The following is a 22,929-nucleotide window of genomic DNA, read 5'->3' as shown; positions in this document are numbered from 1 at the left end:
AGGTAAAAATGAGTTAGTTACTAAGCTTATTTTTTAATTAAAACTTGAAAGGAATAATATCTCAGATGGGCACAAGGTTCAGGGCTAGCCTCCAGATCACGTTCTGCCTAGAATATGCTGGGTAAGAGGCCTGAATTCTGGATGGTCTTGGATCCCTTCCACAGCCTCAAACTCCATGACTGGTATTTGTAGCAACAGCATCCCTAATCCACATCCCCTCTGATTTGCTGCTGTAGTTTCTGGGCTTGCAGAAACTGCTCTTCCTAAAGGCTATCGGGTGGATATCAAGCTGCAGATACCTGCTCAGCCACAGCCTTCCGTCATGGAAAGGAGGCTTGTGAAGCAGGAGGTGAAAAGGCTGCTGTGAGTATTGCCGAGAATAACTTTCGTTTCTGAGCCTTGCGTTTGGAATGCTCTCACGGATGGTCCTTAGATTGGCAGGTGGACAAAAAGCTAAGGGGGGTATCTCTCTGCTCTGCTTCGGAGAGAAGGGGGCAGCAGATGCTTTAGTCTCTGTCTCCTGCCACACAGGCACATGTGGTACAGGGCAGGATGCAGAATCTCTTGGCAAGATGCTCCTGCAGGAAAATGCATGTGCAAGGCACCTCTTACAGCCTAGGGGGGCAGGTTGCACTGCTGAAATGGGCAGCACTTACTGGCAAAAGGTATAAATCCCTAAATGTGCCTTAGGGCCCATTATCTGACGCTTTTATTGCCAAGCTTAGCAAACAAATGATCCCTCTCTGTTGTTTCCTTGACTTCTGAACTTTCTTGACTAATAAAAAAAGATGAAGTTTCCCATACATTTTCTCCATCCCATTCAGTTTTCCTTTAACCGGATACTTTTCAAATGTTGATGAAAAAAAAAATCACAGATCATACAACAGAAAGTCTTATTTTATTCTGTATACATTGTTGGCACAACATGAATATGATTTTCATCAAAGATCTTATCATAGATACCATCGAATGTCCTTTGTCTACCTATGAAAGTGAATGCCTTTACTAAATCTTTAAGAAATTCTAGAATAAACACGTACAGAATTCATTCATGTTTATACATGTGTGTTTGGATGCTAAGATAACAACAATAACAAAAAACAAACAGTAGTTTAAAAGGCAACACCAAAAAAAAAAAATAAGAATGCCAACTCTGACAAGTATGGTTGTGATGCCTTTAATCCCAGTCCTTGGGGGCCAAAGGTTTGTGGATCTCTGTGAATTGATGCTGATCTGGTCTACAGAATTCTGGAATAGCCATGACTCATAAAGACCCTATCTAAAAAAAAAAAAAAGAATGAATGGATAACACGTAAATAAATAAGTAAATAAATGAATAAGTAAGTGAATAAATATTTTCTTGCACATGCTAACTTCTGTGTATGTTAGTGACTCATGCTAGTGTGTTCTGTGGGAAATTTTACAAAAAATGTACGCTTTATTGTCATGGCCTGTTCTTAGAGTACAAATACCCATAAGAGATGTGACTGCTTCTATCTCCTGAGTGTTTGGATTAAAGGTGTGCACCACCATGCCTGGCAGGAAAATCTTTATTTTATGCAATGGATTTTAGCCCTCCTCCTGCAAAAATCTTTTCTGTATGTTGGCATTTTGAATCCTTCCTTTTTTTTAAACTGTAAATTATTCTAACAATGTGTCTAATTTTAAGATAAATGTGATTTAAGTTCATTGTGATTAGATATTTTAAACCTGCAGCCTTTGGAGATCACTATGTAAGCCAAATTTGAATGTTAATAGCAACTAGGCCATGAGTGAGTGCTGTTGCATTTTTGTCTTGGGGGTGTGCAGGGGCAGCAGGAAGAAAGCCTCTTTCTGAGGATGGAACCCTATGTCGCTCCCAAGAGTTTAATGCTGCTCTCTTGCTTTTCAGGGGAGAGTATATCGGAATCAGACTTCGGGAAAATGAATTTGATCCTAAAGGAAGAGGCCAACTCACCTTTCTAGATGATATGGTAAATCAAGTCACTCTGGTGCAATTCCCATTGCATTCTGTATGTAATAAGGGGGAGAGGACAGGTATCAAATGTATATGTAACTAACCATACACAGACACACAGACACACAGACACAGACACACATGCGTGAGCACATGCGCATGCATGCATGCATACACACACCCTGTCCCCTTCCTAATGTTTTTCTCATCCTGTGGTTGTCTCTATGATCATCTTCACCCACTAAATAGGACACGAAATGAGAATGAGAAAATAAGCATAGTCAAGAAAAGAGTTTAAAACCAATGACTGCAAGATAAAAAGTTAATTCAAAATGGTAAGCCCTTGACAAAATTAGCAATCGTGTAGTTCTCAACTCTAAGCACTTACCATCACTGGCATTAGTGGAGAAGGCTAAGTGATACACGATCCTAGAATCCATTGTGTTATTCATACTGAGCCCTGGCTCGTGTGAAGTTCTGCTAGCTCGCAACACAGAAATTAGAGAAGAAACACAAAAAGATTTAACCCAAAAGAAGTCAGTGAATTCAGTTTACCCCATGCCCATGTGTTATCCTCCTGCTAGGAGGGATGTGTCTCTTTTCCTCAGTTTCCCTCTGAGTAACACCAAGTTTGTAGCTAAGCCTGCCTCTCTGTGTGCCCACATCACGCAGAGGCATCAAATAGATCGTTACTGGACTTCTCAAACTTTAATGAGGCATTGTTACAGCGCCATTTCTATTCTGGAGGTCAAGGTTGGCTTTGTATTTCTAGTAAGCATGACCAGTGTGACTAACCCAGGCATCAAACTCCAGATGAGGTTTCAACAGAATGACCAGGGTTCAAAACCCTTATTTATTATTTAGGTTGACATTTTACTTTAGTTCAGTCCCTGGAGAATGTCATTACATGATTGAGGAATTCTTAGAACCTTAAACGAACCCAGATCTACCTTTGTTTGCCTGGATGAGGGGTGGAAAGAAAATGTTACAAATAAGTGGTAAGCATATTTACTAGGTAAAAAGTTACAAACAACCAGGGAAAAGGTCATCACTGTAATAAGAATCAACATGCAAGTTGACTCTCAGTTTTGTACCAGGTGTGACAGCAATGGAGCTGTCAGTCACCTCTGTCTGACAGCTCCATTGCTCCTGCTATGTCCTCTAACAATAAACAGGATTAAAAAATTGTTCTCTATAGCTTTCTTTCCTCACCTTCTCCTTTTGCTCTTTTAAAACTTAAGGAGACCAAGACCCAAGAAAATACTGGAAATTCTAGGGGGCCACATTCCCCAATTTCCTGTTGAGGGTCCCTACTACTCTGGACTACACACAGCAAGTAACTGTTTAGTGGGAGATAAACTTAATGCCCGAAGATTCTGGAACACCTCTAGCTGAGCATCAGGCTATAAATAGGAATGTCCCCCACCTTCTACACACACACATACACACACACACACACACACACACACACACTCACACGCACACTTGAAATTGGGCAGAGGATAGGCTTAGCAGTACCACTATTCAGGGAGTTGCTTTGCAAAGGTCTCAACCTACCTCTCTGCTTTCTACTTCCTGATTCCAGGCCCACTATGACTTGGCCATCAGTGTTGCCAGTCAATGGCTAGATCGCTCAGAAAACTTAACTTGGCTCCAGTGGGAGAAAGTGTAAGTTGAAATATGTTTGCTGGTTTTCTTTTTGATCTATCTATTTATTTAGTGTGAGTAGAGAGATATATATGTGTATGGATGTGAGTGTATGCATAGGTCAGAGGTCAATGTCTTTCTCTGTCACTCTTCATCTTATTTTTGATATAAGGTCTCTCTCCCACTGAATCTGGAGTTCACCACTAGCAAGCCTAGCTGTTTAGCAAGCTTCAGAGAGCCTCTTGTCTTGGCCTCCATCTCTTGGGCGTTAGGATTGTAGGCTGTGCCACCATGCCCAGCTTTTTATATGAATGATGGGGGAAGGCTCCAAACTCAAGTCATCATGTTTATATACACTTTACCACCTGAGCCATCTCCTCTGCCCTTGCGATTTTTTCTTTTAAAACATGACTAATTGATGGAGCAAGTTCCAGCCCTATCTGGTATCTTCCTATGAGGCCCTCTGATGTAGAAACACAGAGCAAACTTCTCCTCCAGCCAGAAGCCTGAAGACACATTACAGGTTCAGCTTGGGGACATCATAGGTATGCTCACAGATTTTGTATTTGTACTCATTGGTTTCTGTTGAGTTTTTTTTTTTTTAAACAGTCTTGCCTGGGATACGTCTGCTGAAAAGCACAGCCTCACTGTATTGAATACAAGCTCCACACGGGTTAGTTCTGTAGGTAAAGACTGAGACTGCTTCCCCAGGATGAGTTCACAGGTTCTGGAGCATGTCAGCACTTGAGTCCACGGGATCATTGCCTTCCCAAGGTTTTCAGCATTTTCCTTCAAGTGTAGTGACTCAGCAGACTCAGTCAACAGCTCAGGTCAGGGAACGGAGAGGCAGGATCACATAGCTCAGTCCAAAGTCCAGATGTTGTTTCTCTTCCTCGATCCTGGCTCAAGCTCCAGGCGAGGGACTGACAGTAACAAGCAGAAAATCCAGTTTGGATAACCTTAAGGAAGGAACAAGAGCAAGGGGTGGGGCGGGGTGAGAGAGCAGGAGAGAGGGCGTGGAGAGGTGGGTTTGATTGCCTCTACATCTGAAAAGTTTGTGACTTGGGCTGTTGACATTGGAACTTAAAGCGCAGGCTGGTGAGATACCTCAGTGGGCCAATGACTTGCCACAAGCCTGACTATCTGAGTTCCACGCCTTGGGCCCACGAGGTGGGAGGAGAGAGCAGAGCAAACTCCCTCAAACTGTCTTCTAACCTTCACAGGAGCTCCACAGTGAAGCAAGTGCTCCCCTCTCACACACATACATGTACAAGCACACCAAGTAAATGTGATTTTTTTTTTAACCTCACCAGCTGCTACCAGGTTCTACCTCCAGTATCTTTCTTGTGGGTGGACATTATTAGTGTCCTTTCACTTCATAACCAGATGGATTTAAACAAACAACAAGCAAGCATGACATGACTCAGTGTCTCTGTTTCCTGATTTGTCTGGCCATGAATCACCCTGGCAAGACCCGTTCACCGAATCTAGGGGTATTTTCAACCTCCCTACAGGTGTGCAAGTTTATGCAAGCTTACAGTAAAGTAAACAGGTCCCCCTGAGGAGAAAGAAGCATGAGAATTCCTGCTAAGAAAGTCATAATCAGTTAATTACTACAGGAACCATAGATATTTATAACAGCTTTAGTGAAAGCCAACAAAGAAAAAAAATACATCACTTGGTTGGCAAATTAAAAATTCAAAGACTCCTAGTTGGTGGTGGCACACACCTTTAATCTCAGCACTCCAGAGGCAGAGGCAGGTAGATCTCTGAGTTCGAGGACAGCTTGCTCTACAGGGTGAGTTCCAGGACAGCCAGGGCTACACAGAAAGATCCTATCTCAACAAAACAAAATTCAAAGTACATGTTTCATTGGCAGAAAATCAATTATATTAATCCCATTTAAAAAGTGGATAACACACAGTCATTGCTAATTACTTATGAGTTAGTGTCACACCTTAGCTTGTGTCAAAAAGAACAAGAATAGGAGCTGCGAAAACAGGCCTCAGTCAGTCAGCACTTAGTGTATAAGCAAGGGGATCTGAACTTGATCCCCAACACCTACACAAAATATTGGGTGAGGTGGCACAAATTTATAATCACAGCACTGAAGAGACAAAGATGTGGCACTTGCTGGCCAGCCAGCCTACTTGGTGAATCCCAGGTCCCAGTGAGAGTCCCTTACTCAAAAAATCAAGGTGGGTGGCTCCAGCGGATGGCATCTGTTCTCCACATGCATGTGCACATGTGCACGCACACACTCACACATACCACTCCCAACATACACCACTCCCAACTCTTCTTCCTATTTCCCCTTAGGAGAGCACCACTTCACGTCAGACCTGTGTATCCAAACCGAAAAGAGCGAGAAGCAATGATCTTATCATCATACGCTGGAGTCTTGATGGTGAGGGGAAGCGCACTGTATCTGTGCACACTTTGTGTCTTCTAACATCATTTGGTTCTAGTGCATGTGTACATGTTTTTAATGTCGCTTCTAAATGCCTTGGATTTACTAACAGTAAAATTTATTATTTTAAATGTATAATGAAAAATTTGACTTCCATACCCTATCTCAAAAATATTTATGGGAGATGAGAGAGGAATAAGAGGATGAGAAACAGAAGTGTCTAGAAAACGTGTTTACCCTTCAATTTGGACATGATCATCTCATTGCTATGCTGCCTCACACCATACTCGATCCACTGAAGCTGCAGTAACTTTGTTTTATAATAAAGAAAAGGCAGAATAGAACAACACATTGTTTTTATTTCACAGAACAGTATTCCAATTGAAGAAGTCCTTAAAATTTATGGGGCCAATTCTTCTGCCAGTCCTGATTCTACCAAGGTAAGTGTGATATGGGACTGCTAGTAACAGAGATGTATATGGGCCTATATATAGTATATGCTAAGCAAGTGCTCTACCACTGACACATACTCCAAGCCACAAAACACAGATACATGCACGTACCTCTTTATGTGCATGTATCTGTGTGTGTGTGTGTCTAGTCTGTGTGTGTGTGTGTGTGTATGTGTGTGCTGCTGGGGATTCTACTCAGAGTCTTGCACATGCTAAGCATCCATTCTACCACCGAGCTACAATTCGCAGCCCCTGAATGAGATTATTTAGCATATACATTTATAATGATATATTTTCAGGCATCATATAAATAACAATTCTATGTCAAAAAGCCAAAACTGAGATATTGAGATTGCTCCACAAGCAAAGGCCCCTGGAGTCAATCTTGACTCCCAGATTTAATTTCCCATGTAACGGAAGAAGACAGCACACTCCTGGCAGCTGCCCTCTGAGCTCCACATGAATACCTGTGCACACACAACTGCCCACCCCACCCCTGAATAAATAATTGTACTTTTTTAATAAAGGGTGAAAACGGAAGCAACCACATCCTAATTGAGCCTCACATGCTTGTAAAATGCCCCCCTTTTAAGTAGAGTAGTAAGTGCTGGTGCACTTAATGGAAGGCTGAGTCTGGCAGCAGAGAGCACTGGGCTGGGATTCTGTATTGTTCCATCCAGAATGAAGACCAGACCAATAAGGCTTACGGCACACACCTGTAACCCCAGCTCTTAGGCAAAGGAGGCGAGAGCATCAGGAGTTCAAGGACATCCATGGCCACATAGGAAATTCAGGCCAGCCTGGGCTACGGGAGGGGCCAGCCTGGGCTACGGGAGGTTCAGTATTTGAGAAAATAAAGTACTTGGAATGGTTTTCAAACAGTTCCATTTTCACGCTTTTTGAGTGTGTCGACATTCAGTAAGAATTTAAATACTGAGTATGATCCCCTTACCCCTGAAAACTTCTGTGGGCCGGGTAGGTGGCTGAGGTAGGGGTGGGGTGGGGTGGGGCAGGGGTAAAGGAAGCTGAACCAGAGTACTCACCCCTGGCCTTCTGCTCACTGCCCCTTTCGAAGTCTCCCATCTGGATTTAAAAGGTAGTCAAGTACAGAGCCAGAGCCATGAACACAACCACAGGACAAGTGCCCACCCTGTTTCTTTTACCTGTAGACAACAGTATATAAGCAATGAGTCACAACCATAAGGCAGTTTGAAAGGACGGTGAGATGGCTGGGTGGTTAAGAGCACTGACTGCTCTTCCGAAGGTCCTGAGTTCAAATCCCAGCAACCACATGGTGGCTCACAACCACCCATAATGAGATCTGATGCACTCATCTATAATAATAGATAAACCTTTGGGCTGGAACAATCAGAAGGCTCACAGCCATCTGTACAGCTACAGCGTACTCATGTACATTAAATCAATCAATCAATCAATCAATCAATCAATCAATCTTTTAAAAAAGAAAGAAAAAAAAGAAAAGACAAGACAAGACAAGACAAGACAAGACAAGACAAGACAAGAAAAGAAAAGAAAAGAAAAGAAAAGAAAAGAAAAGAGACCAGGGCAGGGTCAAGGCCATAGACACAGGGCAATTATTTATCTCCTATTCTTGTACCCACAGACCACAATGTATAGGTAATGGCTCACAACCACAAAGCAGTTTTGAAGGACTCAGAAGGAGGCCAATGCCATAGACTTAGGACAATTACTTATCCCCTGTTCTTGTGCCTGCCGACTAGACTGTGCGAGCAATGGGGCACAGAAGTTCAGGTGCCTAGTTCACCCACCCCCATGGCCGAGTGTTTACTAAGTCTTATGGCTTTGGAACCAACTTTTCGGCTCCTTAGGTTTGCTGAGATCCACATTCCCTCAAGTCCTGAAGGAAGGAACTACAGCTTTCTCACTGACCACTGCATGGCTTACTGCTCATTCCTTTGCTCTTTCACAATATGTAACTGAGTGTCACAGATTCAGCTGTGAGCAAGTTGGGCAAGGTGCCTTGTCTTATGTAGATCTTGTATTATGTATCAAGGCTTAGCTTGGCTTAAGAGGCTAAGCAGTTTTCTGGTGGCTTTTTTTTTTTTTTTTTTGAAATGCAAGTAAATACCACATGACCTGATTTGATTTCTATGATTTATTTATTTATTTTATTTTATGTACATTGGTGTTTTGAATGCATATATGCCTGCATGAGGGTGCCAGACTCCCTGGAAATAGAGTTACAGACAATTGTGAGCTGCCCTGTAGGTCCTGGGAATTGTCTCCATGTCTCCTGGGAAAGCACCCAGTGCTGTTAACTACTGAGCCATCTCTCCAGCCCCGCTAAGCAGCGTTTGTTTTTTTAAGTTGAAGAAAGGCCCGCTTTTGTGGTGTTCTGGCTCCACACTCCACCTTGTCCAGTCTCTGCGTGTTCGCTGCTGCGTTCTCTCTGCCTGCCTGTCTCCTCTCTCCTTCACCAAATATGCCCCAAACCTGATCCCTGCTCGCTGTTCTTTACTTCGATTTTCTCTTCTTCTAGCTTTGGGAACGTGTCAGTCACACTGGTTGGGTGTTGCATCTCAGTTCCCATGCTTCATTCTGAAGGGGATTGCACTGTGACTTCCTGATTTGGTGGGGTCATCAGTCAGGGTTTGCAAAGGTCGATGTCAGAGCAGCTGGGCTAAGTGCCGCCTACACAACGGAGCTATAACAGGAGGCCACGTTACTTTCGTGTCCTCCGGATCACTGGTTCAGTCACGAAAGAGCCTCTGCTCAGTGGTACGTAGCCGCGATCCTCAGAATCCTACAGTTAAAAACGCCTCCCGAGTGCTAAATGTGCCCCAGGGACAAAATCACATCTGATAGAGACTCTAAATATATAAACATTAAATAGCTAATCAAATATGTATATTATTAGCAGTGCAAACGTGGCTTGTCTGGGGTAACTAATTCCCCAAATGATTATGGTTTGATGAAGCAATGCTAGCAGCCCCTCCCTCCCACCAGAGCTCCTACCCACCCCCATGCAGAGTTGCAGGCTGACTCCACCCACAAGCTTCTCTTCAACTTAGAAGAGGAACGAGCAGGATCTCTCGGTGGCAACGAAACATTTCAAACATTAAACTATAGGACTATTTTAAAACAGCCTTTTGGAGTTTAACATCACTTCAAAAATAATGGTTTTAATTATAAGTCAGAGTGTTTTAAAAACAATAGATGTTGCCAAAGGTTAATTACCGCTTATATCAGAATGCCCTTTGAATCCTTCGGATAAAATTTCTTCTAAGCAACAACTGAAATAGTTTCTAAGCCAGAGTTTAAAACCAAGAGGAATACAAATCAGATTGGGACGAATTTCCGGCAACTGGAAAGGACTTGTGGGAACTGTGGAAAACTGGTGGCTGTCTCTGGGACTCTCTGCTGCCCCCTGGTGGAAGGAGAGCAGCAAGTCATGTACTGTTCGCTCTCAGCAACAGGCTCCTGCTAAATAGCCATTTTTTTTATTAATAAGAAAATCAATTTCCAGTTTGTTTTGTTTTGTTTTCCTGCTGAAGACCCTGAACCCAGAAAAAGTTAAATTAAAGGCTTTACATAAGTACTGGCTATTTACAACTGTGCCAAGATGATAAATATAAAATGCCCAACATGATTTAAACTGAAGAAAAAGCATTTAAAAAAAAGTGTATGGAAGGAGATAAGGGTGCTGAACAGAGAACCCCGAGACCTCAGCTCACCTCTGTCTCTCCAAAGGTCATCCCATTTTAAAAGCCAACTTTGAGCCTAGTGGTGCATGTATGCCTATAGTCTGAGGAGGCAGAGGCAGGTGGATTGCTGTGAGTGCCAGACCACCCTGGTATACAAAGGGAATCCAGGACATCCAGGGCTCTACTGCACAGAGGAAAACATATCTCAAAAATCAAGAGAAAAAAGAGCCGGCATTCACATCGATTCTAACAACCAGATATCATGACTCTAGAGGCAAAGCAGACAGGGCCTGAAAGACCCACAACGTGAGGACTCCCCCACGTTCTGACTCAGGAGAGGCGACACCCCAAAATCACCCACAAGAAACGGTCTTGCTGCAACTTGCAAGAGGATTTTTATTCAAGAGCGCTCTCGGGCCCACGGCCGTACACCATGCAGGGGTAGAGGACTGTGACACCCCGAGTAGCTGTATAAGGGGGTATTTAAAGGAAGAAACCACAACTCAAGGAAGTGGGGAGGGCGTTGTTGGAAAAATACCAAAGATACCAGTTAAGAGTCACAAAGAATACCTGGTAATTGTTCCGGCTAACTCTCAGTTTCTAAGAGCCCCTAACAATAGCACATTTGCATAGCAGCTTCTGGTACCGGTCAGGGTGACTTTCTTTGAATGAACACTCTTTGAACCCAGGAAGCTGGTGGGTGGGGGAATGTCGCTATCTGATTAGCATACCTTGGAGCATTAAGTCACAGAGGTCACATTCCCAAGCCTGGGCCTAAAGGCCTAGAATTTTGTTTTTACGTTGTTATACTTTCAGGCCCAGACCCAGATCCACCCCTTCTAAGTTGGCTGCCTCCTGATATGGTCCAGGAATCTCCTTCCAAACATTACCTAGGCCTGAAGTTCTTTTTCTCTGAACACAAGTTTCCTATGTGTAAGTAGGTTTGATGACACATCCCCAACCACACCAGGCTATTCTGGGGATTAAACGGGACTGTGCACATCAATTACATGACAGCCCAGGGGAGCCTTCCATATGACTGTTATTACTGCTAAGCTCACCCTGCTGGGAACACCAGGGGTAAGACAGAATGAGGGAAGTGATATAACTATATTCGTTAATTTATTTTTTAATAAAAATATTAACAAAGTTAAGGGCACGTTAAAAAAAAATTCCAGTTCCATACGTAGCAATTCCTAGCCTGTAGTGTGCATAGGTTTGTGGGGCAAGAAGAAGCAGATGAAGACATGTCAGGGCAAGTTTCTCACTCAGCAAAGGACAGGCTGGAGGCTGGGGCAGAAAAGAGGAAGGGGGTGTGCAGTAGAGGGCTGTAAGGAATGTCCTGTGCAAAGGGGGCTTCTGTGGGTCATGAGAACCAAACACAGAGCAGAGGCTGTAGATGAAGACCACGTTCACCCGTCTTTCAGCTGCCACATCGACACGGTTCACCCGGTTGGTGAGACTGAGACACGCCAGGCACTATAAGCAACAGGCGCTCTGCGCACAAAACTCACACCGCTGTAATCTGGAACTGTGTCTTCCTTTCAGGTCTCCCAGGCCCTGCTGCCCCGCCGCTCCTTGCATCCTTTTGCCATGTTGACCGCACCCAGAGCAGCAGAGTGCAACCGGAGACAGAGTAAGCCTACTCTCTTCCGGATGTAGAGAAAGTTAATCAGGAGGTGGGCCCACTCGGTCAGCTTCAATGATAATACTGGTTAGATTTCTATCTAGTGAGATTTAAAAATAAAATAAAATAGAATTCGGCGTTCTTCATAAGTTGGCGTATGCCTCCCTCTACATTTCCCTAACCAGAAAGGCTTCTACTTAGACTCTTTGGCGAGGGGGACAATGCAGCCCAGAAAGACAAGATCTAACACTATGGTGGACGCTGTTTTTTTTTTTTTTTTTAAGTTTTATACTCAGGCGTGGTACTGCCTATGTCTGCAGGTGTCAAGCTGAGGAGAGGAGCAACGAATAAAAAAGCCACCAGCAGCTCTACAAAGAAAGCAACAGGGCAGAATGGAGATCTTGCCGGGAAAGGCGCTCATGCCCACACCCCAGCAACAAAGTAAGACTAAACATGGATGGCCTTCCCTACATCCTGCTGAAAGTTGAGTATTTGGAGTTTAAGGCTCCGGGCGTGGATACGGAGCCCATCGCTTATCAGCTGTGTGGTTTTGAACAGGCTGCTTAACCATTCTGTGCCTTAGATTCCTCTTCTCAAAAAAAAAAAAAAAAAAATAGTACCCACCTCTTAAAAGTCACAGATTAATCAGGGTTATGGAACGAATGATGAGAACAGTACTCGACATGGTGAAGCCCAAGTAGACATCAGCCGCGATGAGCTTTGAACACTTGAAAATTACTTGTCACAAGTGAATCTGGTGTTTTTCCATTTATTTAATCAAATAGGGTGGTTTGTTTTAGCATCTGCACCTAAAATGTTCCAGATGAGAATTTTGCCACAATTTGAGAATTTTGTCTTTTTGTTTCATAGCATCTCTCCAACTCCTGTCCTTTCATCTGCCCAGCCCTTCCACTCCTCAACTGTTATGTGGAGGAATTTAGAATCAGCTCAGAGGCAGATGGGACTGGAGGGAAAGTAGAAGGATCGTGTGGCCTTTGCTGTCCTCATGTTTACTACAGCTCTGAGGTCCCATGACATGTACAAGGTGAAAATAAACTAAAGTCAGAGAGACCAAGTTGGTTAACTAAATAGAAACTGAGATTGGAGAGATCTGGAGGTGAAGCTGGGAGTCTGGGGTGGTTTGGGGATCTGAGATCCGCAGAATGGGAGACTGCAAAGGAGCTGGGGAGTCAAGGGGCAGGGAATGGAAGAGTTTGGAACTGAGCGACAAGTCTGTGTTTGTGGTTGGAGCCTAAAATGAAATTTCCATTCACTCAGTTACTGTGCCATGCATGTTTTCAATGTGCATCTTTAAATCAACTGAACTATACGGTGCTTGAGATGTGTTTCGTCTTCAGAAACAAATGGGATGATTTGTTAGACATATAACCAACACCACACATACACATATACACACATACATACATACATACACATAATACTACATGCACACACATACACACATACTCCATACACACACACACACTTTTAGAAATAGAAAAGACAAACAACCTCCTCACTGGGGCTGCTTAGGGACTTTCTGGATTGTCTGGTTACATCAAACCTTGACACTATTCTAAAGACGGAAAGCCTAGGAAGCAGCCACCTATTGGGTTTTCTTTTGAAGACGCTTGCTCCAATGAGATTTCAGGGCATAGACTTTCTCAAGCTACGTCATTGCTTCTGAACAACTGGATAGAGTACAGCTTTCAAAAGAATCTGGAAACAGCAGGCCTTGGAAAGCAAAATAAAACAACCACCACAAACCAGTAAGACTCCTAGACACAGGTCATGTGAACACCTGTGAGTGTGCACACACACCACACACAGACACACCCTGATCATCTGGACAAAATGTCATCTCACAAAGACTCATCTTAAGAACTGGTTTATAAACCCACTGAGGCTCATGCATAGCCCTGTGTAATGAAAATGTAGTTGTAAATATTTGAGGTTTAGACATCATTTGGGTGTTATGTTTTTTAAATATAATTTAACCCCATGCATTTTCTTTCACAATCACCAGTGGCTGTTGCTGCCTGGCAACAGCAGAACTTTCACTTCCTGCTTATTTCACGAGTGTGTGTGTGTGTGTGTGTGTGTGTATGTGTGTATGTGTGTGTGTGTGTGTATGTGTGTGTGCGTGTATGTGTGTGTGTGTGCGCGCGCGCGAGGTTTGCACACCATGGGGACTTGTACCTACTGTTGGTAACTGAATAGTAGCAAATGGCTCTGGGGGCCTTAGTCTGACCAGCAGACCTTTTTCTAAGCACTACCCAGTTCTCCTGTACTCTATCTGAGACTCAAGCCCATTTTTAAATAATCCCCTTCCAACAAGATGTCCTCCTGAAAACAGAAAGTCGGTTGGTGCTTTCTTTTTCATGCATATTATCTGTATAATTTAGGCATTTTTGCAACTCCTGGGTATTTTTTTAAAAACCACTTCATAAAATATAATAGTAATACATCAAAATTACAGTAGAAAAATAAAAGAATTCTCTTTCTCTTTTCTTTATACTCCTTTTCCATGTTTTATAATTAGCAGCTGTTAACATTCCTTATGATATGTCAATATTTGTTATACATATATATGTGTGTGTATCGCTGGTTTGTTGTAAATGGAATAAATATTTTATTAAATGTATATAAAGTATGCTTTTTGTTGTTTTGTTGTTTTCTTTTTAAGACAGGATTTCTCTCTGTAGCCCTGGCTGTTCTGAAACTCACTCTGTAGACCAGGCTGGCCTCAAACATAGACACGCACCTGCCTCTGCCTCCTGAGGGCTAGGATCAAAACTATTGCAACACCACTGCCTGACTGAAAATATGATTTTATGGCTTTTTGAGTGAGGAAATTGTTTACCTTATATATATGAAATTCTTCATTTTCCCTTTACTTCTCAAACCCCTATGTAGCAAATCTTTCTTCATAGTTTCCTTATTTCCAGACACTGAGTTTCATCAAACTAAGAGAAAGGCAAAAACTTTTTAAAACACCCAGCTTTCCCAGGGAAACATTTAAGTACTTTTTGTTTGTTTAGCTGGTTTGGTTATTGGTTTGTTTGTTTGTTTGTTTGTTTGTTTTGTCCTGGCAGCTTATTTTAATTGAGATGGATATGAGTAATACTGCCTGGGAAAGTTAATCTCCCTATGTTTTGCTTCCTTTTCTATAAAAGAAAATATACTATATATCTTACAGGGTTATTTCAAGAATGAAGTGAGTTAGTGCACATATAAAGGCTCAGAGAAGCACCAAGATTATAGCATATAAAGATACCCGTCCACTCTTCCCCCTTCCTAGAGAACCCACAACGTCATGGAAGGAAACCAGAGAGAAGGAGAAGAATCTAAACTTAAATTCAAAGTAATAGGAGGATATTTTAAAATAATATAGTACCAGCAGAGAGCTGAAAAATTAATTATGTTGGGTAGCACTAGTTCAAAGAAGTTTGACTTTTACACTTTTTTTTTTTTAATTTGGCCGGGCGGTGATGGCCCACACCTTTAATCCCAGCACTCGGGAGGCAAAGGAAGGTGGATTTCTGAGTTCGAGGCCAGCCTGGTCTACAGAGTGAGTTCCAGGACAGCCAGGACTACACAGAGAAACCCTGTCTCAAAAAACAAAAAACAACAACAACAAAAAATTAATTTGGAGGTAATTGCAAACTTAGAGAAATGTTGCCATAGAACAAAGGACACAGATTCACATAGATGTTGCTGTTTGTCCCCCCAGCTTAATGTCTTTCTCTTTGTCTACTCTCCCTGCTGTCTTTTGTTTGTGTTTAGAGACACTGAAAAACAATCTCTTCTGAGCGATTAAAACTTGTACATACCCTATCAACTCACCCTGTATGTTTTACTTTGTAGCCAATTATTAACTTCAGAATCTAAAACATTGCTACCTTTATCTAATCTATCACCCAAATAGCATTTTTTTCCAAAAAATAAAATAAAATAATGTCCCCTATAAGGATCTAATGTGAGATCGCATATTGCCTTCAGTTGAGAAATACAGCTCATTTTCAGATATTTCAGAACCCTTCCTTCTGTGGAAATCCTTTCACATCAACCCGTATCTAATCCCTCTCTGTTGGTACCTGATATTTGACCTTAACTCCAATAGAAAGCTAGTGTATGTGTCTGTGTTATACAGATGTGCTTGGTACCAAAGCCATCCTTTCATTCTGCAGGTCACTTAGAAACGTGGACTAGTGCCGTGGACGTGTAGAGCAGCCAGGATGCCTCACCTTAAAGCTACAGCTGTCACCAGCACCCACTTCTTCTTCAGTGAGCTCTTAATGCAAACTGCATTGACTATCATGTTTGCCACTGAGCCGTCTTCTTTTGGAAGCATATTGCACAGCTGTATTTTGACAAAAAGGAGAGATGTGTCTATCCTCTGCTATTTCATTCTGTGTCTGGAAGACTGCTGGAACATCCGGAGGGGGTTCACTAGGGTGGGGCCAGACAATCTGGCTTTGATACACATCTTAGCAAATGTGTATCATTAAATATAGCGTAGAATTCTGGAGAAGGAGATGGTTTTCCAAAAGTTTTTAACCTCAAATAAAATCAATTTCTCATTAGCATAACTTTCAGAGAAAATGTAAACTCATTCCACTTCAATAAAGTTTGAAAAGAGAACTGGATGCCAGCTCTTTCTGGGTAGAACTCGATGACCAATGGGGAAAGAAAATACGCTGCTCTTTCCTGGCCTTTGCCAAGTGCCAACAGGCACATGGCTCGACCAGTTAGCAAAATAACTTCATCAGGTGAATGTCAGAACACATCACACTGTCTCCTCTTTCTTAACAACTGGGCCAGCCATCTTTCTGCATGATGGTCTTGGTGCCACATGCAAACTCAGGGGAGTTTGTTGACCTCTTCTGAAAATAGTGAGGTACTCCCACGTGGGGTGGTGGCTGGGGAGATCAATGTGGGCCTTTCTGCATGGGGCTTAATCACAGTTGAGCTTGAAGTTCACCAGGACACTTGGAACACTAGGATGGAGGCAAAGGAGGACATCAGTGGCCTGTAGCCCTCTCCAATGCTCCAGCCACTGAGGACTTGGCCCAGTCTGCTTCTGCGACGCTTTGCTACGGTCTGCTTCTGCGCAGCCTTGCTATGTATGAGAAGACGATTCTTGCTGTCCATCCTTTCACCATCTGTCTATGCCCTGTAAGTGATGCCTAAAGATTTTCATACAGCTATTGTGCCTGCATTGCTAACTCTAGTTGGGTGTCCTCATGGGCATGGCTTCACTACCTAAAATATGCACAGAACGGGATGACAACAGACATTCCAAGGCTGGACCATCCTCCATGCCTGCAATAGAGAAGCACATCAAGTCAGTTGGCAGCAAAAAAGAAGGTTGTTATGACTGCCATCGTGGCTCAGGGAAGCCGACAGTTTGGTGAGGGGGAAAACAGACAAGTCAGAGCACTGGTTTTATGAACAAAAGGTAATTCTGGAAGAAGCGTGGTGGCAGGAAGAATGGCTGACTTCTTCTAAACAGTGTGCCTCAGATTCTTCAGAGAGCTTTTCATTTTAGACCAAGAAGAAGTGTTTCACTTTATCATCATCCCAAGCATATATATTATATATATTGATTTTACTATTTTCATCCACTGAATTTGGTGTGTGTGTGTGTGTAAATTAAAGAAATTTAAAATCAAAACAAAGAAATAAAATGAAGACCTACATATAAACTTACCACTCACTGATGACATTTTCATCTATACACAGGTCTAATCTTTTTATCTTAAACACGTGAAAGTTTTAAAAACATCAAACCCATATTCTACAGATAAAGACGCACAACTGTTTTTCAATTAGAAAAATGTGTTGGTTTTTCTGCTGCTACCTCTTGGCGCCTGAGAGTGCCTCTGGAACTCGTGTGATTCTCATGAGCTCCCACAAATGGAGGCCCCACCCTCCATCTCAGCAGTTTCTATAGGCAAACACTGCAAAATGCTGGGTGCATAATGCATTTCGAGAGCTCTGCATAGGGTGAGAAGCGGGCCCTTTGTCTCCAAGGTCATAATGGCTCTGCTGACTTGAATTCCTTTCGCTGAGATAGTGAGGACAACTCGAAAATGCCAGAAAGAACGAGAGCCCCCTACCCCATGATCCCAAATGACAAAGCGAGAACACAGAAATCCCCTTACACATCCCCCCAGGCCCCTTTTGTGTGGTTCTTGCCAACACAGCAGCCATCCTGCTGTATATATATCAGCTGCCACTCCTGTCCCCATCATACTCAACACTGACCATTTGCTGTCAACAACGATGGGAAAGGTGAGTCAAAGGAGAACCCTCCCTGAGTCTGTTGAGTGCCCCCTCTGAATGGGGGATGCGCCTTCGAGTTGACCATGTGCTGTTACACCATTTCTTCCTTTACAGATCACCTTCTACGAGGACCGCGGCTTCCAGGGCCGCTGCTATGAGTGCAGCAGCGACTGCCCCAACCTGCAGACCTACTTCAGCCGCTGCAACTCCATCCGTGTGGACAGTGGCTGCTGGATGCTCTATGAGCGCCCCAACTACCAGGGCTACCAGTACTTCCTGCGTCGCGGGGACTACCCTGACTACCAGCAGTGGATGGGTTTCAGCGACTCCATCCGCTCCTGCCGTTCCATTCCATACGTGAGTATTGCTTCAGCCTGGCTGATGTGAGAGAACACTAGGTCTTCCTGATGGTCAGTTTGTTCCCGTTCGTGTTCTAATGCCCTTAGCAAGGCTAGGAACGCTTGATAAGTGCTCACAGTTATATCAAGACCCGACTTTTAAGGCTAAATAGAATGGATATATATAATACATATGAACAGCAATATAAGCAATATATTATTTCTTACTTAAGGGCATTAGTGTTTTAGAACATAAGAAACCACAGCATGACCTTTAAAATTAATCTTGGCTGAATAAGCACATACCCTTCAGCCATAAAAGAAGGAAATCCTATCATTTGTGATGACATGGATGAACCTGGAGGGCACTGTGCTAAAAGAAAAGAGTCAGGTATGTAGTGATAAAGGCCACAAGTTCTCATTTGTATGGAGGATCTACAGCAGCAGGTTTATGGCGGGAAGAGGATCAGGCTCGTTGATTTAGCTCAGCAGTAGTGTGCTTGTCTAGCAGGCATACAGCCTTGAGTTCTGTTATCAGCACCAGGCATAAAAATATAGAAGCTAGGGCGGCAACGCAGGGGACCAGAGGCTTGGAGTGACAGTCAGAAAAAGAAAAATTGCTGCTGGAGAGAAGAACTATGTTCTAGACATCTACTGTATAGCACGGTGATGACTGTTCATGTTATGTATTAGAGTTATTAAAAATTGCTGAAAGGTGAGGCTGGAAGATGGCTCAGTGGTTAAACACACCGGCTACCCTTCTAGAGGACCTGGGTTCGGTTCCCAGCTCCCACAAGTGGCTCACAACTGTGTAGGACTCCAGTCCTAGGGAATGCCATGCTTTCTTTTAGTCTCCAGGAGCTCCAAGCACAACTCACGTAGTACACTTACAAACATGCAGGTAAATACTCATAGCCATGAAATTAAAAGAAATATATCTTAAACACACAATAAAAATGCTGAGTGGATTCTATGTATTCTCAGCACAAAAATAATAATTATGTGGGATAACTATGTATTAATTAGCTAGATTTAAGCATAGTGCTTACTTTAAAACACCATGCTATGCCTAATAAATACACACAAGATATCTGTCAGTTTTAGAATATATAAGTACATTTAAAAAATCAATTAATTAAACTTGGTTAGAGCTAGTGTATTCTGATTGTATTGGTGGTAAGTTTTTTCTTACTATATACTCTCACACTCACCTAAAGCCTAGAACAATGGGTGTCAGCTCGTGTGGTTTTGTATTTTTTTATGAATTATTATTGACTAGTCTCTCATGAAACAGGTGTTAGAGTTGCATGAGATATGATCTACATCACCAGTCTGAAGGGCAGGGGGGAAGAAAAAAAGAAGAAAGAGAAAGAGAAAGAGAAAAAGAAAAGGAAAAAGAAATGTATGTAGACTCAAAATTAATCCGAATCATTGCATGTCATGCATACAAAAGGCAGTGTCAAAATAAGCTTGGTAGGATTTGGTTACACGGGCAGTAAGTGCTTTCACTCCCTGCCTTTACGTGTTCGTTTCCTTCACAAGGGTTCACTGGTCAGGTCAGCTTTATGTTAGTGCAGCTCCTAATTTGTTACAATAGCAGCCCACGGAGTAGGCTTAGGGAAGACGAACAGATTCGCCCGAAAGCTGTGTTTTGGGATGGGGCAAGCAGGCTGCGACACCGTGTGTAAATCATTGCTTTTCCTCTTCTGTCTTCCTCACAACAGACCAGCTCTCACAGGATAAGGCTGTATGAGAGAGATGACTATCGGGGCCTTGTGTCTGAGCTCATGGACGACTGTTCCTGCATCCACGATCGCTTCCGCCTCCACGAGATCTACTCCATGCACGTGCTGGAGGGCTGCTGGATCCTCTATGAGATGCCCAATTACCGAGGCCGCCAATACCTGCTCAGGCCTGGAGACTACAGGCGCTACCACGACTGGGGTGCCATGGATGCCAAGGTCGGCTCTCTGAGACGGGTCATGGATTTGTACTAAGCCTCCTTTTGCTTGTTACAGTCCATACATGCAATAAATATACAACCTGTGTTCCTGGCACTAAGTGGCTCTTGCTTATCTTCAATATCTAAACCCTATTAAGTGGTATCCTGGGGAACTTAACCCTGAAAGAGGTTTCAAATATCCATCTACTTCCTTCCAGTCAGGAAACAGTACTTATGGGACGGTGCATACCTTGGTGACCTCTGGGTCTGCAGACAGGAGGAAAGACAAACATAAACTGCCATTTAGAGCCCAGAGAAGGTAGAAAATGTAACGCCTGCCTGTGGCTACACCACTAAAGACAAAGGGCTGCTAGAGGGGGTAGTTGCTATTTCACAAGACAGTAGTCAAGAAAAGATGCCATAGGGTCTGGAAAGATGTTCACCGAATAAAGCACTTGCTGCACAAGCCTGGGGAGCAGAGATCCGATTCCCAGAACAAACATAAAGCCAGAAGCAGCAGTACACATTTGTACCACCGCTGTGCCCACAGTCAGACGGGACACGGAAGCAGAATCCATAGAAGTTCATAAGCCAGATAGCCTTTTGTGAGCTGCAATAAACAAGAAACTCTTCAAGCAATGGGAAAGGCAAATATCTATACCCAAAGTTGTCTTCTACACATACCTACACTCACAGACACACAGACATGCACATGCATGCAAATGCACACGCGTGTAAACGCACATACCTTCAATACATATATATTCACATGTTTTGGGGGGGTAATTAAAAGAACTCAAATTAAAATTTTAATTAAAAAAAATTTCTGGGAAGCTATTAATACTACAGAAGCGTGGGATTAGAGGCCTAACTGGAGCAAGACCCTGGTGCCAGCGGAGAGACATGGCGGGGCTGTGACCTTAAGGTCTGAAATCCAGAGCGGACTGGGCAGTGGTCACCCAGCCCCATCACCTCTGCATTGTTCATTCCAGAAGGAAAGAGGGCAGGGAAGCAGGAAGAATTTAGCAAACTCGGGGTCCAGCTGTGGCTCCCACTCCTGCCTGCCTCGATTAGAGAAAAAAAGCAAGAAGTTTAAACAGGTAGCACCCGACCTTCATTCAGGAGCAAGGAACCCATTCCAGGTTCCCAGAGAACCCCCAGCTCAGATCGAGGGTGTGCAGGGCTTCAGCGGAGCTCCTCTGACCCACCAGTAGTCACTTGGTCAGTCCTGCTGCCTTGACCCCCATCTCCAGGAGGGGCAGAGGCCAGAGGGAGTATAGGGAGACCAGCCCCCACTCCTTTTGAGGCACTTGTTAGAGAGAAAGAGGGGGGCCCTTGGGGCACTGGTTGAAGGGATCTGGTGGTGGCATTTCTTTTGGGCTGGACACAGAATCACAGAATGGGAACTCCAAGACTGCAGAACCAGTCCCATGGGAGCTACAAGGCCCTAGAATTGCTCCACGGTCTGTCACGGTGGTTTCCCTTGGATCTCATCTGCTCCTGAACTGCACCTGTCATGGCAAGTCCGTCTCCAGCCCCCATCTCTCCAGAGCCGATGTGAGTCAGGTGGACAAAGTTCATTGGCTCCCCAATCATAGTGCGGTCAATCCGTCTTCTCTTTTTCTTCGGCTGGGGCTTCTTGACCACGCAGCAGCCCAGTTTGTGCCAAAACTCGCTCATGTTCCCTGATGGTTCCAGCTTCAGGCCCCTGCCAGAGGCCCCAGGGGGCTCGTGTTTGTTGCTAACCAACCAGTTCTCACACGCAGGTATAACAACACCCTGGGTTCAGTCAACCGGATGGGGTGGGAAAAGGTAGAAATCCTAGACACCAACAAGTGGCCTTCGGTGAAGGTCGGAGTCTCTGACTGGTGGGGCACCGGCAAGAGGCTTGGGCAGGCAGGCACAAGGTCCTGTCTTCTTTAGATGTGGAATCCTGCGGCTCCCCGGCGTCCCCACTGCGGGCGGGGGCTCCGCCACTCCGGGTCCCCGTATTCACATGTTTTTAAAGAAAAGATTTATGAAGAGATGGGTCTAAGCAGAACTTTCCAAAGGAGAAGCCTGATCAACCAGTGTTTGTAGGAAAAGTCCTAAGAGTTAAACAGCTGATGGCTTACCCTACCTCTGTTACTTAGTGCAGTGACCAGCCTGGTCTGATTTCATTAAGACATCTGCTGACAGGGGCCTAGCAAACACAGGAGTGGATGCTCACAGTCAGCTATTGGATGAATCACAGGGCTCCCAATGGAGAAGCTAGAGAAAGTACCCAAGGAGCTAAAGGGATCTGCAACCCTATAGTTGGAACAACATGATGAACTAACCAGTACCCCTGAGCTCTTGTCTCTAGCTGCATATGTATCGAAAGATGGCCTAGTCGGCCATCACTGGAAAGAGAGGCCCATTGGACTTGCAAACTTTATATGCCCCAATATAGGGGAATGCCAGGGCCAAAAGAATGGGAATGGGTGGGTAGGGAAGTGGGGGGCTGTATGGGGGACTTTGGGGATAGCATTGGAAATGTAATTGAGGAAAATATGTAATAAAAAATATTAAAAATAATAAAAAAAGACATCTGCTGTTCCATG

At 43.7% G+C, this 22,929-nt stretch overlaps 2 protein-coding genes and 1 pseudogene across 4 annotated transcripts; 2 read left to right on the top strand and 1 right to left on the bottom strand.

Annotated features, from left to right (window-relative positions):
- The first annotated feature begins 255 nt into the window (after window positions 1-255).
- CUNH2orf80 (chromosome unknown C2orf80 homolog) lies at window positions 256-16,415 on the top strand. 2 transcript variants are annotated; one of them, XM_021175666.3, is made up of 8 exons: window positions 256-363; window positions 1,892-1,973; window positions 3,543-3,625; window positions 5,924-6,011; window positions 6,383-6,454; window positions 11,701-11,788; window positions 12,100-12,220; window positions 15,970-16,415. In XM_021175666.3, the coding sequence occupies exons 1-8, from the start codon at window positions 323-325 to the stop codon at window positions 15,989-15,991; spliced, it is 597 nt and encodes a 198-aa protein (XP_021031325.1). In that variant the 5' UTR covers window positions 256-322; the 3' UTR covers window positions 15,992-16,415. The 2 variants fall into 2 exon arrangements, with proteins under 2 accessions (XP_021031325.1, XP_021031317.1); XM_021175658.3 differs by lacking the exon at window positions 15,970-16,415 and adding an exon at window positions 12,650-14,275.
- A 1,652-nt stretch (window positions 16,416-18,067) lies between these two features.
- Window positions 18,068-20,402, top strand: LOC110299015 (gamma-crystallin A). Of its 2 annotated transcripts, XM_021168590.1 has the most exons (4): window positions 18,068-18,076; window positions 18,182-18,424; window positions 18,850-18,852; window positions 20,130-20,402. In XM_021168590.1, exons 1-4 carry the CDS (start codon window positions 18,068-18,070, stop codon window positions 20,400-20,402), a joined length of 528 nt encoding a protein of 175 aa, XP_021024249.1. The 2 variants fall into 2 exon arrangements, with proteins under 2 accessions (XP_021024249.1, XP_085694080.1); XM_085837954.1 differs by lacking the exons at window positions 18,068-18,076; window positions 18,850-18,852.
- A 784-nt stretch (window positions 20,403-21,186) lies between these two features.
- On the bottom strand, window positions 21,187-22,322 carry LOC110301771 (CDC42 small effector protein 1 pseudogene; annotated as a pseudogene).
- Window positions 22,323-22,929: the final 607 nt, after the last annotated feature.

This window comes from Mus caroli, unplaced genomic scaffold (genome assembly GCF_978045245.1).
Source record: "Mus caroli unplaced genomic scaffold, Mus_caroli_1 scaffold_1, whole genome shotgun sequence".
Taxonomy (NCBI): Eukaryota; Metazoa; Chordata; class Mammalia; order Rodentia; family Muridae; genus Mus; species Mus caroli.
Note: the sequence above shows the minus strand (reverse complement) of the source record. Positions and strands in the feature narration are given on the sequence as shown.